This window comes from Rhinopithecus roxellana, chromosome 15, assembly GCF_007565055.1.
Source record: "Rhinopithecus roxellana isolate Shanxi Qingling chromosome 15, ASM756505v1, whole genome shotgun sequence".
Classification (NCBI taxonomy): Eukaryota; Metazoa; Chordata; class Mammalia; order Primates; family Cercopithecidae; genus Rhinopithecus; species Rhinopithecus roxellana.
Window position 1 is genome coordinate 7,629,859 of NC_044563.1, and position 17,489 is coordinate 7,647,347.

General features: G+C 38.8%; 1 protein-coding gene across 1 annotated transcript in view; it reads left to right on the top strand.

Annotated features, from left to right (window-relative positions):
- Positions 1 to 14,556, top strand: part of LOC115893454 (oocyte-secreted protein 4A-like) — a 64,936-nt gene extending 50,380 nt beyond the window's left edge. Inside the window, exons 4-7 of the mRNA XM_030917155.1 lie at positions 9,996 to 10,174; positions 11,510 to 11,607; positions 13,535 to 13,678; positions 14,423 to 14,556. Coding sequence (XP_030773015.1) covers positions 10,112 to 10,174; positions 11,510 to 11,607; positions 13,535 to 13,678; positions 14,423 to 14,498 — 381 coding nt within the window. The 5' untranslated portion in view covers positions 9,996 to 10,111 and the 3' untranslated portion in view covers positions 14,499 to 14,556. The remainder of the gene's footprint in view (positions 1 to 9,995; positions 10,175 to 11,509; positions 11,608 to 13,534; positions 13,679 to 14,422) is intronic.
- The last annotated feature ends 2,933 nt before the right edge of the window (positions 14,557 to 17,489 follow it).

A 17,489-nucleotide genomic window follows, 5' to 3' on the forward strand; every position in this document is an offset into this window, starting at 1 on the left:
CAGCTATAACATGCATGTGCAAGTATCTTTTTCATATAACATCATCTAATTTTAAAAACAAATATGCCTTTCTGTTCACTTTTACCTAAATTTGTTCCTTTTAAAAACTTTGAATGCTTCTTTGATTTCTGTAAAAGTTTAAGTGTAATGTAATTGATAAATCTACTTAAAATTTATTTTGTACCCTCAGGTTTTAAAAGGGAAGGTTATTTTTAGATCTCTGCTAATATTTATCTCAAGAACATTACCAAGGGGAGGACTCATGCATATTTCTTGTGCTGTTGAGTGAGATGGATCTTCATCACACCCTGCAATTTCATTTATCCATCCAGGGTACTTGTGTTCGGAGAGTATATTAAATGTCATCCTGGAATGTCTGTTTCATGATGATACTGGTTTCTGTTTTAAAATGTGTCATCATACATGTTCATTGGATCTTCAACCACTTATTTTCCAAATAAAATTCTGAAAACGAGCTGAAGGGGCACTTTCTTAAGCACTAAGCTCTGACTAGAGCTGGATGCTTTTCATTCCACATTCTGTATTGTTTAGTAGAACAATATTTATCTCTGCAAATATTAGGAGATGCCTACTATCCTTAGACAAATAGATCATTATTCATGTATTAATAATTCTTCTAATATACTGTTATCAGGATCAACTTGGAGTTCTGTTAATTCGTATATTTCATATTTTCTCCATCTTATTTTTTATGACAAAGACTAGATGGGCACATTAGAGTTTACAACTAGATCGGCAAGAAGAATGAAAAAGGTAAAGAATGAATTTTACTAGTTCTGAGGATAGTCATTTTATATGCTTTCAGGACCACAAGATGAAACTTAAGAGTTATTTGGTACTTTCATTAAGTTGTTCAATAGGCCTGATTATATCAAGCTCTTGAATACCAATTTCTGTTTTGATCAAGTAATAACATTTCTCATGTAACTGGGAAGGTGTTTTTGCAGCAACTTATATGTAGAGGTTTTCAGATTTAAATCCTGTGCTGAGAATCTATAATCTTATTGTGGTGCCTGAATGGTAATAGGGCTTAGCAACCTTCTCACCTAAAAGTGGAAAGAAGCCTTGTGTTAAAGAATAGCAATAACTTAGCCACCAATATGATAACACTGGGGCCTAAATAGATGTTTCAATATATATTTTATCCCTTGTAAATTTGACTTAATCAAAATTAAAGTTTTTGCATACCAAAGAACAATTTTAAAAATAAGTGAAGACAGGCCGGGCGCGGTGGCTCACGCCTGTAATCCCAGCACTTTGGGAGGCCGAGACGAGTGGATCACGAGGTCAGGAGATCAAGACCATCCTGGCTAACACGGTGAAACCCCGTCTCTACTAAAAAATACAAAAAACTAGCTGGGTGGGGTGGCGGGCACCTGTAGTCCCAGCTACTCGGGAGGCTGAGGCAGGAGAACGGCGTGAACCCGGGAGGCAGAGCTTGCAGTGAGCTGAGGTCCGGCCACTGCACTCCAGCCTGGGCCACAGAGCGAGACTCCGTCTCAAAAAAAAAAAAAAAAAAAAAAAAAAAGTGAAGACAGCCTACAGAATGGGAGAAAATACTTAGAAATCATATATCTGTAAAGGGTCTAGGATCCATAATATATAAATAAATTTTACAACTCAATAACAAAAAGACAAACAACTCAGTTTTAAAAAATGGGAAATAATGAGTATATCTTCAAAGAAGATTTTAAAATGACCAACAAGTGCATGAAAAGGTGTTCAACATCATTAGTCATCAGGGTAACGCAAATAAAAACCCACAATGAGAGATCACTTCACAACCACCCAAATGCAATAATGATAAGAATGACAAGAAATAATGTTGGTGCAGCATGTAAAGAAATTGGAACTCTTATACATTACTGGTAGAAATGTAAAATGGTGATTGTTTTACTTCACCCATAGCCAAGATGGCTGATTAGGAGCAGCTACGGTGCATGACTCTCACGGAGAGGAGCGAAAGGCGTGAGTAAATATAGCACCTTCAACTGAAACATCAAACCCAAAACTATAAAAACTTTGAAAGACAACCTAGGCGATATCATTCAGGACATAGGCACAGGCGAAGATTTCATGACAAAGATGCCAAAAGCAATTGCAGCAAAAGCAAAAATTTACAAACAGAATCTAATTAAACTAACGAGCTTCTGCAGAGCAAAAGAAACTATCAACAGAGTAAACGGCCGACAGAACGGGAGAAAATTTTTGCAAACTGCATCTGACAAAGGTCTAATATCTAGATCTGTAAGAAACTTAAACAAATTTACAAGAAAAAAAAAACCCCATAAAAAGTGGGGAAAGGGCATGCGCCCAGCACTCTGGGAGGCCAAAGCAGGTGAATCACCTGAGGTCAGGAGTTCGAGACCAGCCTGGCCAACATGACAAAACCCCATCTCTACTGAAAATACAAAAATTAGCCAGGCGTGGTGGCACGTCCCTGTAGTCTCAGCTACTCAGGAGGCTGAGGCAGGAGAATCGCTTGAACCTGGGAGGCTGAAGTTGCAGTGAGCTGAGATTGTGCCATTACACTCCAGCCTGGGTGACAGAGTGAGACTTCATCTCAAAAACAAACAAACAAACAAATAAGACATACATGAGGCCAACAATCATATGAAAAAAAGTTCAGCATCACTGATCATTAGAGAAATGCAAATTAAAACCACAATGAGCTACCATCTAACACTAGTCAGAAGGGCTACTATTAAAGAGTCAAAAAATAACAAATACTGGTGAGAGAGAGAAAGAAATGCTTGAACACTGTGGGAGTGTAAATTAGTTCAGCCATTGTGGAAGACGGTGTGGAGATTCCTCAAAGACCTGAAGACAGTGATACCATTTGATCCAGCAATCCCATTACTAGGTATATACCCAAAGGAATATAAATGAATCTATTATAAAGACATGCATGTATACGTTCGTTGCAGCACTATTCACAATAGCAAAGACATGGATTCAACCTAAATGTCCATCACTGATAGATTGGATAAAGAAAATGTGGTACAGATGGACATTTGGGTTGATTCCAAGTCTTTGCTATTGTGAATAGTGACGCAATAAACATACGTGTGCATGTGTCTTTATAGCAGCATGATTTATAATCCTTTGGGTATATACCCAGTAGTGGGATGGCTGGGTCATATGGTACATCTAGTTCTAGATCCTTGAGGAATCGCCATACTGTTTTCCATAATGGTTGAACTAGTTTACAATCCCACCAACAGTGTAAAAGTGTTCCTATTTCTCCACATCCTCTCCAGCACCTGTTGTTTCCTGACTTCTTAATGATTGCCATTCTAACTGGTGTGAGATGGTATCTCATTGTGGTTTTGATTTGCATTTCTCTGATGGCGAGTGATGATGAGCATTTTTTCATGTGTCTGTTGGCTGTATGAATATCTTCTTTTGAGAAATGTCTGTTCATATCCTTTGCCCACTTTTTGATGGGGTTGTTTGTTTTTTTCTTGTAAATTTGTTTGAGTTCTTTGTAGATTCTGGATATTAGCCCTTTGTCAGATGAGTAGACTGCAAAAATTTTCTCCCATTCTGTAGGTTGCCTGTTCACTCTGATGGTAGTTTCTTTTGCTGTGCAGAAGCTCTTTAGTTTAATGAGATCCCATTTGTCAATTTTGGCTTTTGCTGCCGTTGCTTTTGGTGTTTTAGACATGAAGTCCTTGCCCATGCCTATGTCCTGAATGGTACTACCTAGAAAATGTGGCACATATACACCATGGAATATTATGCAGCCATAAAAAAGGATGAGTTTGTGTCCTTTGTAGGGACATGGATGCAGCTGGAAACCATCATTCTTAGCAAACTATCACAAGAACAGAAAACCAAACACCGCATGTTCTCACTCATAGGTGGGAACTGAACAATGACATCACTTGGACTCGGGAAGGGGAACATCACACATCGGGGCCTATTATGGGGAGGGGGGAGGGGGGAGGGATTGCATTGGGAGTTATACTTGATATAAATGACTAATTGATGGGTGCTGACGAGTTGATGGGTGCAGCACACCAACATGGCACAAGTATACATATGTAACAAACCTGCACATTATGCACATGTACCCTAGAACTTAAAGTATAATTAAAAAAAAAGAAAAAAAAAAAGAAAATGTGGTACACATACACCATGAAATACCATGCAGTCATAAAAAAGAACAACATCATGTCCTTTGCATGGACGTGGACGGAGCTGGAGGCCATTATCCTCAGCAAACTAATGCAGAAACAAAAACCAAATACCACCTGTTCTCACTTATAAGTGGGAGCTAAATGATGAAAACACCTGAACGTGTACAGGGAAACAACACACACTGGGGCCTTTTGGAGGGTGGAGGGCAGGAAGAGGAAGAGGTCAGGAAAAATAACCAATGGGTACTAGGCTCAATGCTTGGGTGATGTAATAATGAGAACAACAAACCTCTATGACACAAGTTTACCTATGTAACAAATCTGCACTTGTAGCCCTGAACTTAAAAATACACAAAAGGCCGGGTGCAGTGGCTCACACCTGTAATCCCAGCACTTTGGGAGGTTGAGGTGGGCGGATCACCTGAGATCAGAAGTTCGAGACCAGCCTGGCCAACATGGTGAAACCCCATCTCTACAAAAAATACAAAAATTACCCAGGCATGGTGCCCCTTGCCTGTAGTCCCAGCTATTTGGGAGGCTGAGGCAGGAGAATCACTTGAACTCAGGAGGCGGAGGTTGCAGTGAGTCGAGATCACGACACTGCACTCCAGCCTGGACGATAGCGTGAGACTCCGTCTCAAAAAAATAAAAAAAAAATACACAAAATAAAACAAAGAAGAAATGTAAAATAATACAGCCGCTGTGGGGAGTTTGGCAGTTTCACTCCTAGGTTGTCATGTCAGGACTAATAAATAGTAAGGCCTGGTATCACATGCTGTCTCTGCATCTGGTGAAACTGGAAGGGCTATAATGGCCTAACTGCACATTTCTCTCTCTCCTCTGCTCCTGCAGATAAGGTCCCTGCTACACAGTTCTGCTTATCAAGGAGACCAGATACAGTTCCTGCTTATCTCTGAACAGTGGGTTTCAGTTCCCTGGCAGTCTGCAGAATTATTCAAACAAACTAATCATATGCTTCTGTGGGATCTAGGGGTCACCTCACCCTCTTGATATTACAAAGCTTATGTTCCAGAGCCCATGGTTGTTCCCTCTGCTCCTAAGTGCAGTCCTCATGTGGACCTATGTGCTATGTGGTGTTCTCCTTTGCAAGGCTGTGAATGTACACACCAGTGAATTGCTTTCGAGCGCATCTGCTCAGTGTCAGGTGGGTGTTTGGCTATCACCATAGCCCTAGGATAGGAATCTCTCCCTCAGCAAGGGGGTGAATAGGAGGCAATTAAAGCTGAGTCAAATACCCCAAATAATTGAAAATAGGAATTCAAACAAATGTTGAACAACAGCTTTCAGAGTAGCACTATTTGCAAAGACGGAAATAACCCTGAAATTCATCAGTGGTTGAATGACTCAAGAAAATGTGCTAGAGCCGGGCGTGGTGGCTCACGCCTGTAATCCCAGCCCTTTGGGAGGCCGAGGCAGGTGGATCACAAGGTCAGGAGATCGAGACCATCCTGGCTAACATGGTGAAACCCATCTCTACTAAAAAAAATACAAAAAATTAGCCGGGTATGGTGACAGGTGCCTGTAGTCCCAGCTACTTGGGAGGCTGAGGCAGGAGAATGGTGTGAACCCGGGAGGTGGAGCTTGGAGCTTGCAGTGAGCCGAGATCATACCACTGCCCTCCAGCCTGGGTGACAGAGCGAGACTTCGTCCCCCCCCCCCCCAAAAAAAAAAGAAAAGACAATGTGCTATACCCATAAAACGAAATACTATACAGCCATAAAAAGAAATGAAGTATGGATTCATGGTACCACGTGAACTAAAAATAAAGTTCTAGGCCTTCAACTGATTTAATGAACCCCCATCTTGGCCAAGAGGACCCCAGAGAAACCTTAAGAACTGTGTTTCCAGCCATCATGGGGTGGGGTGTTGGACATGCCTTGTTACACCACTTCCCTTCTGTGGTTTAGACACAACACCTGACTAGCATTAATATTAAAACAAGAGATCAGGCTGGGCGTGGTGGCTCATGTCTTCAATCTCAGCATGTGGGGAGGCTGAGGCAGGCAGATTGCCTGAGGTCAGGAGTTTGAGACCAGTCTGGCCAACATGGTAAAACCCCATCTCTACTAAAAATACAAAAAAAAATTAGCCGGGCGTGGTGGCATGCATCTATAATCCCAGCTACTCAGGAGGCTGAAGCAGGGGAATTACTTGAATCAGGGAGGTGGAGGTTGCAGTGAGCCGAGATTGTGCCACTGCACCCCAGCCTGGGCAACAACAGAGTGAGACTCTGTCTCAAAGAAAGATCATAAGGCTGACACAACGAACTCTTTGTGGCAATAGCATACAAAATTATAAACACGACCCAAGGCCATGCCAAGTAATGGTTAAGTCATGCACCCCTACACTCAAAGAATAAACTTTGTTCTAACTGCCACAAGGTTTTTCTTTTTCTTTTTCAGCAGCTAAACAGCACTGGCCTTGAGATAAGCAATGTTAACAATGACAGCTCGTTCACTGCCAGAGGCTGACCTTCCTGTGCTACAAGCCATAACTACAGCTTTGATTGGACGAGGGACTCATTTCAGCAACTCTCTCCTGTTAAGAGACGACTGAGCCAGAACTGGTTCTGGCCAGTTTACAGAGGTTGCACACTTGTATAACTTTGTGTCTTGGAAAGACCTTTAGATGTATAAGGCCTAATTGTGATACATTTAAATGTTAAGTCTCCACCCCAAAGTTAACATGGGTCATATATAACATGCATGCTTATTCAGCACTTATGTGTTAGAACCACCCTAGAGAATATTCATAGCTCCTCCTATAACCTATTGAATACGTATGCTTGGCCAACCCATTCAGCATAAATTCCCATCTCACTCCTCCCTCCCTGCAATGTGCCTGCCTTTCAGACTCTGTTGGAGGCTGTGCATCCCAGCCTGTTAGGATGGCCATCTTGCAGTCTGTAACCCTTTATAAGAAATAAAGCTTCTTTTATTTGTAAACAAATAAATAGCATGATTTTTAAAGTTAAGAGTGTAATTCAATTTTCACAAAGTGTCCAGAATAGGTAAATCCGAAGAGACAGAAAGTAGCTTAGTGCTTGCCAGGGGCTGGGAGAAAGGAGGAGTGTGGAGTTGCTTAAGAAGTATAAGTTTTCTTTTGGGGGAATGATGAAAATATTTAGGAACTATAGGAATGATGGTTTCACACATGTGTATGTACCAAGTCCACTGAATTATATACTTCAAAATTGTTAATTTTATGTGAATTTAACACTTATAAAAATTAGTGGTTATTTTAACAGAGGAGGAAATCATGTAAGCTATTGGAATTAGAAATTCCAGTATTATTTTATGTACTTCTATGTAGCTAGCTATTTAAAATAACAATATATTTATTCACATCTTAAATAAGAAAACAGATAAGTATTTTCAAATAAAAACCACTGAAAATTCTTCATAAATTCAATCTACTGTAAGGCTCTCCTTCCCAAATATGATTTGATAGTGATAGATACCTTAACATAAAATCCTACTAATTTTAAAGAACATGCAATATAATAAAAACGTTTAGTAGAAAGGATTTTGAGGTTTCTGATGTTCACAGATGTTACTTTTTGCTTGCTCTTTGTTACATCAGTTCATAATCCTGGAGATTCGTATAGCTAGAAACAATTACTTTGTACTTAGAAGCTGAGGCAATCTATGTGATACGCTACACAATTTCTAAAAATAATTTATTAGGCTTTTACTTTTACTTTTCGAGAGGAAGTTTTTTGGAGGTTGATTTCTGCCAAAATGTAGAACCAAGTGATGCTGTTATTATCTATTATCCCATATCTTACAATTTTTATTACTAGATTTAATTGTCCAAAAATGCCCTTAGAGAATATTTCTAGATATGTGCACATTCATAATAAAATGCTTGTAGGGAAAGCAAAATTAAACCAGAAAGCATTGTTTTGCCAAAGCTTAGACCACAGGTGTGTGGGTTTGTTTACCTGAATCAAAAACTCCTGAAGCTGATTACAAGCACCGATTAGTGAGCGCAGCTTGGCCCAGGTTTACTGGATCTGAATCATTGGTTGGGAGGTAGAGCAATAGCTTTTTTTTTTCTTTTTTCACAAGAATCCAGAGTGAATATAATATGCAATATTGCAATATTGTTAATCAATTCATAAGTAATTCTTCTGTATCACCACCTGAATTTCTCAAATCATCTTGCAAAGCCCTACTTTAACAATTCAATAGACACATATCAAATATTATGTCAGACACAATTTCCGACACATCTACATGCTTGAGAAAAAAGACATGGTGGTAGGGGATGGAGCCTAGAACCACTTTCCACATGTTCTTTCCTGAGTTTCTGATTTATCTTTCAATGGCAAAAGCCTCAATTACTTTTGCACCAACCTAACTTCAGCTGTGAGGACGAAAAGCCAAAACTATGCTAAGGGGTTCTCAGTGCTTTCCAGAATGATAAACCATCACCCACAGCTGAGGAGGCAAGCGATTTATAAACACCTGTGGCAGCCCACGTCCCTAGGTTTTCTGTTTCCTGTGATACCCTGGGCTGGAATCTGAAGCAATGAAGATCTCTTGTGTGTTGGGAGAGCTCCTCATGCTTTTCGAGTTGATTCATGGTCACCAAGATTGTAAGAAAAAGCGGGAATTTTTGGAGGTGGCAATTTCTAACAGCAGGGCCTTTTTTCCTTTTTTTTTTTTTTAAAACATATTGTTGACTTTGGGAGTTTGTTTTTTATAACCTGGTGATCAATTGCTAATAACTAACGATTGCAAAGTTACAGCCAGACATAGTTTTATCTTTACCCCTGTACTTCCTCTTGAATTTTTCCTCTAAGTCGATCTCAAGGTGATATTTTTATTTTTCTTACATGCAAAATATTTCCAGGTTCTTTCTCTGCTGGAGACTAGCTTGTTACTTTGCTGAATGTGAAATACTTATAGTGACTGGCAAAATCAGGAGAGACTGCCCAGTGCCTAGGAGAGGAGGTTACTAGGTCTACATTTCTGGCATGGGGTATGAAGCAAACTTCATATCTACATGCTTGAGAGTAGTCAGCTGTATTCAAAAACTTCGTATCTACATACAGAGAGTAGTCAGCTGTATTCAATTGTTTATGATTCCTTTTCAGAGTTGAGGCTCTGAATAGATTTTGCATAGGTTTTAATCCTGATCTGCCATTTAACAGCCATGTGACCTTAAATTTATCCATGTGTAAATATGGGATAATGATAAAATTGACTCCATAGAAATGTACTGAAAATGAAGTAAGACCCCAAACCAAAATTTAACGTAGTTGGCAATCATAAAAAAATTATCAGAGTAACTGCAACATTATTTTGTTTCTGAATCCTGAGTTTCACATACCAATGAATATTTATTGGCTCAGATATTTTGATCAAAATAAAATTTTAAGTGGAAGCACATGATCTATTTTTCCATTGTGTGCAACCAAATATCAAAACTTTTTCCTGTTTCTCCGTTTCAGATAGATATCACTTACACCTAGATATATTTCAAAAATGTATTCATGAGACCTGTTAGTCAAATTTGAACAATCCCTAAAAGCAAAGTGAGCATGTTGGGATATTTGACTTATTTAGCTTAGAAATTCTCAAGAAGTGCTTCTACGATTTTTCCCCATTTTGATAAAAAAAAAACTGAGACACATAGAGATTAATCGACCCAAGAACTCCCAGTGGAAAAATATACAACTAGAAACAAAACATTTTCACTCTACAGTTGGGAATTCAGCTGAAAAGGTTGAACATTTCCTGAGTGCTTTGTGTGGGGGCAGACATACTATCTGATGTTTTCCCTTTTCAAATTTTCTTTCAACAGTGTCTATAACCTGTTCTGAAACCTGGCTCCAGGTCAAACTTAGACGAACGCCACTGTTAAATGACCTGCAACCTTTGCAAAACGAACTCTCTCTAGGAATTGGCTGTCCTGTAAACATGGTCGAGGTGGATTTCTTTGGGTTCCTGTATCTTCTAACTTTTTGTGGCATCAGAGTGAGCGTAAGAGCAGTTATTATTTCAACCAGTAATATATCTTTTGACTGTTTTGGGTCCACAAACCAATGACTAAAACTGCAGTATTCAAATTTTAATTGTCAGTTAATAGTTCATGTAATATTGACTATTCTCTTCAACATTTTTGGATATTGCTTCTATCTGTCGGAAAGACAAATAGGATTTGGGATCCCAAAAACTATGCATTCCTACTTTAAAAATCATTTTTTTTTTTTGGCAACATATCTCTTTTGCCTGTGATAGTGGTTTTTTGTTTTTTAAAATATTCTGTGTTAAATCCAGTTTGAGAGAAACATTTTGTTTTGAAACAGTGCCACAAATACCCAACTCTTGTTGTTGACTTAAAATTTTGATGAAAATGGAGTGTATCAGTTTATATAGTTCCTGTATTAATGAGATAAATCTTTCCCGTCACCAGAAAGCTGGTTTTTTTTTTTTTTCCTTTATGTTAAATTGTTGCTGTGTTTTGTAATTATAGCCTAGTTTTTCCTTTTTGGAGTCACATCTGTTTCTAGTAAAGATTAGGTGAACTGATCCTATTTTTGGATCTAAGTGCATGACTTTATCGTTTGTTTGCTGCTGTATCTCTAGTATAAAAAAAGTCTAGCATTTGGCAAGTACTCAATTTAGCATGAGGCTGACTTAACTGCTTTTCTAAAGTTGTCAAATATCTAGCCAAAATTCACACTGAATAATTTAGTTCTGCCTAAATCAGACCCTGACTCTTTTTTTTTTTTTTTTTTGAGATGGAGTCTTGCTCTGTCGCCAGGCTGGAGTGCAGTGGCACAATCTCGGCTCACTGCAACCCCCACCTCCCGTGTTCAAGCGATTCTTCTGCCTCAGCCTCCCGAGTAGCTAGGACTACAGGCGTGTACCACCATGCCCAGCTAATTTTTGTATTTTTAGTAGAGATGGGGGGTTTCACCTTGCTGGCCAGGATGGTCTCGATCTCTTGACTGAGTGATCTGCCCACCTCCGCCTCCTAGAGCGTTGGGATTACAGGCGCGAGCCAACATGCGTGCCCCAGACCCTGACTCTTAAACAAATGTGGTGATCAAAAGTTGTCTGTGCAGACTCAACTGCCGAATACAATGTCCCTGCTACTATGGCAGGAGCTATTAATGTCTGCTAAAACCAGGGATTTTTATCACTTAGCTCTGCTTTTCTATCGTAAACCTTGCACTCACACCTATTTTATGTCATAAAGTAAAAATAAAAGTAAAAATTATTATTTTGTTTTTAGTCTATATTTTTTAAATGGAATTTGAAAGCATTTGAAAGAAATATAATTAAGATAACTTATATCCTTTATACCTTTAGGAACACGGAGTAGGTATGCTCATTGAAAGTTTAATTGTATATGAGCCACCGAATTTTGACTTCAATTTACACATCCCAGTATCATGCTATGTGCAAAGGTAAGTGCAGCGCACTACTGAGATCAAGCCTATCTAACATTATCTTTGGCTTCTAGGTGTTTTGATCAGTTAAACTGCTGAACATTATGCTAAGGTTGGACATTGGATCAAATTTGATCTGTGGTGTTCTGTTCGGTCATGTGAGTAGGTCTAAAAAAATGGATTCTCTCAATGTAGTTTCTGAACGAGTAGATGGGGCTCAGTTGCTATATGAGAATTAAATTCTACAGTCACTAAAGAGATTATATCAGAAAGTTTTTGTTAGTAATCTTTCCTTTTTTGCGGTGTTCCTTGTCTGCACCTACCCATACTGCCTCATTCATGGCTATTACAGGAGCTTTTACGTTTTTGTACCAACCATACCACCTTTCTGCAGATATGGGGAGGAACCAAGAGATTCAAAATCAGTATTTTCTCAGTTTTAAAACTAGAATTGAGTTAGTCTCTGATTTGTCAGTTTCTGCAATATCAATAAAAAGCAAGACTTGCTAATGACCACAATTCTCTCCTTATTGGAGAAACTTTTCTTCAATGAGAGAATAAAGCAGTAGAGCCTGTTGATGAAGGTTGAGGCAATTCTGCTTGTGGTCAGTTCCCTGGGTGAGCTGTTCACAAGGCCCAATTGCACGTGTGTTCTCTCTGCCCCTAGAGTGTTCATTCCAACGTATTTTGAACAGTCTGGCCTCTGGAGACACAGAATTTAATGGCTATATTTATCTTACAACCACTGACTTCAACTGTACTGTGAAATATCTGCTTTTCTTCATTAACAGCATCTTTGGTCCTTCTCATAAGTGTAAATCAAGTCAGGTCCCTATCTCCAATGTTATATCAAATTTAGGTTTCCTTTAAGACTCCTAGAGTTTTACAGAGCATACAAAGGATTTGGAGATGAGGGTTTAGTATAATCTGAGTAGTACATTTCCCTCTGCTGCTTTTCTCTTCATGTTTTGCTGGGTATGACAGGATGAAAGAGGATGAGTCACAATTATCTCATGGTTATATGATGCAATTGTGGTTCATTTCCAGCAATGCTGGCTAGATAATCATACCTTCACCCAGAAGTGTGTCTCAAATTACGGATATGTGAGTTTTTTGGAGTCCTTAGAAAGAGGGTGGCCATCACAGCTGCATATTTCCTGATAGACTAATCTAAACAAGGCTTCCTTCTCAGTCCATACAACTGCCACCGTAGGCCTCCATACAACCTGCTCATTTTCTGTCTTGTTTGGTTTTTATTCCAGTATCTTGACTTCTTGAGGTCCCCTCCCCAGTTCACAGGTATTCTTGAGAGAAATCCTGGAAATACAGCTAAAACATTGGTACCTGTGGGGGAAATTACTTAGTCATACTATAATTCATGGTGGGAGAATATGCCCTTTCTGTCCCCTTTTCTACACCTCCATGTCTCTCATATGTCATTCTACTGCATAGGCAGATACTTGGGAGTAAAATGTTAGCCTCTTGCTGTAGGAAACTCAGTGTTGGAGAAGCTGATAGAAACACCTTTATTTGGCTTCATTAAGGGAGGGAGAATTTTAGTGACTCCACTTATCCCTCTGTCATAGGCCAAGAACTCGAAACTGCATGCCTCTAATCACTCTCTGTAGATGTCCGTTGAGATGATTAGAGATAAGAACTGCTTCAGCCACTTATTAAGAGTTCTTGGTATTTGACATCCTATGAAATTAGCTTCAGGTCCCAATAGTACATTCTGGAATAATGAAAAGTTGTATTCAACCATCTGTGAATTTTTTCTCATATTCTATGAAACAAATTTTCATACTTGTCTAAGCTAGCTGATTTAGCATTCTCTCACAGCTGGAAGAGATCTGTTTAATTTAGTTTTCTCCACATTTCAACTTTTTCTCCACCTCCAAAAGCATAATATATACAAAGCTTAAATCTACTTTTTTCTCTTTTTCAGAAGGTTTCCAATAATCTTAGTGATGAGAAGGGGACAGAATGACAACCGTCGTGAATGCAGAAGGTCAGTGGGACAGCACTGCTCACTATCACGCAAACTTGAAGACTTGGGAATCCGTCCAAGAGTGCCAAGAGTGTCCTATGTGTAAGTATTTTGAATTAGTACCATAAATGCTTACAGTATGTTTATATAAAAAAGGCCAGAGTTTAGTATACTATTGCCCCTATGATTTTAGTTCAGGATCATTGGAATACTGCATTTTTTATGTCTATTAGGGATATATTTTATCTTGGCAGTTCTCATTATTTCCTTATGTAAAACAGTTTTGCAACTGTAACCTCAATAGTTCTTTTATATTAACTTTCTTGAGCTAGAGATAAACCATCTTTGGTGCATGTAATATAAGTGTGCAATGGGATCATGGATTCCCATAAAGATAGTAATTGATATCTATGTTAACTCTAATTCCAGCTTTTTGTTCTAAAAGAACTAAATGTCAGCAAGAGAAAACTCAAATGAGCCATAAGATTATTCAAATAGGCTATAATCTTTAGACTTTATTATGCTAGAGGGACAGGCCCTTATTCCACATATCAGCCGACCCTCATAATTCTAAACTTGATATGGTGTCCTCATGTAAAATTTATAATCATTTACTAAGCATTTGTTAACTAATAGCTATATATACACATAGTATGTATGTGTGTATACATGTGTATATATTGTATTTGTGATACTTGAATCATTAGAATGTTATAATGGTTCCTGGGGTTTAAAATTGATGCCTTTTTCCCAGGTTCCCATTTGGTTGAGTCTCAGTGGTTCTTTAGTTAGATAGTAGTTTCCCATCAGTACAACAATGTAACTGTTTCTTTTCCTTCCTTACAGGAACAGTGTTCCCTTGTTGAGCTACCTAATTGTATCCCTTCCTAAGTGTAAGAACAAAGCTATACATTCTGGATGATGAGGCCACCCTATTTCACGTGGTACTCTGGCCACTTGAGGATTTCATTGCCTTTTAGAAGTTGAACTAGTCACTGGATATTGTCTTTTATCATTTCAAATGTGATATTTTTAAACGAAAAACTTGGTCTGTTATCCATATTTATGAATTGTTGGGGTAGGGAGAAAAGCCTTCCTTTCCCAGATTTTAAACTTGTAATAAAGGTATTCTTAAATAAAGTTTTATAATTCTTAATAGTTATTTATATTTTTTAAAGCTTAAGTCCTGATTCACAGAGCATTATAAAGCGTGAGGCAATTGCATATTGTGAATAGGTTTACCCATCATCTGTTTTGGGTAGCAATAGAGTATCTAATACACAGTAGTCTTTCCTTATTCAGTTTTGCTTCCCATGGTTTCAGTTACTCGCTGTCAACTGTGGTCTCAAAATACTAACATATTCTTAATATCTTCATGGAAATTCATAATTCCATTTCATACTTGTTACATACTCCAAAGAGAGACACATTCACAGAACTTGTTGTAGCATATTATATGTTTGTTATTCTTTTACTGTGGCTAATTAAACTTTACCATAGATATGTATAAGAAAAAGTACAGTGTTTATACAGGGTTTGGTACTAACCACAATTTCAGTAATCCCCTGGGGGTCTTGGAATGTATCCCCTATGGATAAAGGGAACTACTGTATCATAATCTAATTCTCTAGTTGTTCCCCATTTCACTGGCTTCTCATGATATATGTAAAATAACATGAAATCAGAGTTTTCTTTCTTTCTTTCTTTCTTTCTTTCTTTCTTTCTTTCTTTCTTTCTTTCTTTCTTTCTTTTTTTTTTTTTTTTTTTTTTTTTTTTTTGACAGTCTTGCTCTGTCACCCAGGCTGGAGTGCAGTGGTACGATCTTGGTTCACTGCAAGCTCGGCCTCCTGGGTTCACACCATTCTCCTGCCTCAGCTTCCCTAGTAGCTGGGACTATAGGTGCCCACCACCACGCCAGTCTAATTTTTTGTATTTTTAGTAGAGACAGGGTTTCACCACGTTAGCCAGGATGGTCTCCATCTCCTGACCTCGTGATCCGCCTACCTTGGCCTCCCAAAGTGCTGGGATTACAGGTGTGAGCCACCATGCCTGGCCTAGAATTTTCTTTATAAATGGTTCAGAAAATAGCCTATTTTAATCTCTACTTTTCTGTATTTTTTACCCTCTGTATCACTTTCCTTTTCTCTGTGTTAGCAATTTCAAATTAGTTTGGGGATTTAGGTTCATCCATCTGGTCATATAAAGAGGCTAGAATTGAGAGGAAATAAAATTCCAGTTGGTTTCTGCGTTATTTATGATTGCTTCAAACCAAAAGTGAATTTTCCTTGTCCAAATATCTGTAAAGGCAAATGGCAGGATTTGAAAAGAAGGTAAAAATCTTCTGCTTTTAGGGATTCTCTTGAAACCCTTCACTCCTAATCTCTGGATTATGGATCAGTTGACAAAAGTAACCAGGGGACATCATCGCAGCATACTCTAGTCCTGATAAGTCTGTCAAACAGTTTAGAGCCCTGGACAAATAAGGTGTTCTGCAAATCTCTGCCCTTTCTTAACCAGTCAGAGGGAGGAACCTTTGCCTCAGAGTTTATAAGATGTAAAGGGCCTGGGGCCAGGAAGATTTCCAGACCAGCAAAAATCCAGGTAAGGCTGTCGAGTGACTCCATCTCCTCATCAGTGGATTAAAGATTGAATTTTCTTATGAGAAAAATTGAAAGTTGAAGTCCATAAACGTGTCTCAAATGCTGTTCTTCCTTGGGTAATATAGTAAATAGACACGGTCCCATGCTATCCTGCTCTACTATCCTTCATTTCTGTTTATTTCCCAGTGCATTTTCCCCTCTTAAGCCCCTAAGGGAATTGACTAACACAATATGAACTATTTCAATGCTTGAATGTAAGAACATGATTTTCATTTTAATTCGTGAGACATTTTTCATTTTTCTCTAGAGAGAAAGGTGTCACCTATTTTAAGTAAATTTGACAATTTAACTGAGTTGCTGCAATTCCTTGTTTTAATGAATGATTCATACATGTATATGCTCTCTGTTCCTCAATTCTTTCAACTTGAGTGTCTTTTTGTTAGATTTACGTTTCAATTTTAGAAAACCAAGAGTTGAGAAATCCTACAGAGCAGTTTAAAAACGTCAAACAAAGCAAAAGCTTTTTTGTTTGTTTGTTTGCATTTCACTCTTGTTGCTTAGGCTGGAGTGCAATGGCATGATCTTGGCTCACTGCAACCTCCAAGTGATTCTCCTGCCTCAGCCTCCCTAGTAGCTGGGATTATAGGTGCACACCACCATGCCCAGCTAATTTTAAAAAATATTTTTAGTAGAGATGGGGTTTCACCATGTTGGCCAGGTTGGTCTCACTGACCTCAAGTGATTCACCCACCTTGTCCTCCCAAAGTGCTGGGATTACAGGCATGCACCACCATGCCCAGCCAATTTTTTATTTTTAGTAGAGATGGGGTTTCACCATGTTGGTCAGGCTGGTCTTGAACTCCTGACCTTAGGTGATCCGCCCAACTTGGCCCCTCAAAGTGCTGGGATTACAGGTATGAGCCACTGCACCAAGCCTAAAAGCAAAGCAAAAAGGTTTTCTACACACAAGTGTCCTTTGTAGAAGTCATCAGTGCAGGACCTATTAATATTGGTCCATCCCTCCCAGAGGTGTCATAGATGAAAGATGATCCAACCACACACATTTAAGTCTATATACAGCAAGAAAGCACGAGAAAATAAGTGGGGAAGGGTTTTGAAGAGAGACGATGCATTTAGGATAGGGTAGAGGCAGAATTGAAGAACCATGTTACTGAAATCCTCAAATATGTACTGTTCATGCACTGTCCTTATCTCTGCTGCATCATCTTTCTGCACTGACTGTGATTATGAGATTATAAGAACCTGAATTGAGGGTTGGAAAAGTGGGCTCCAGGCAGAAGGTGCTCAAGGTC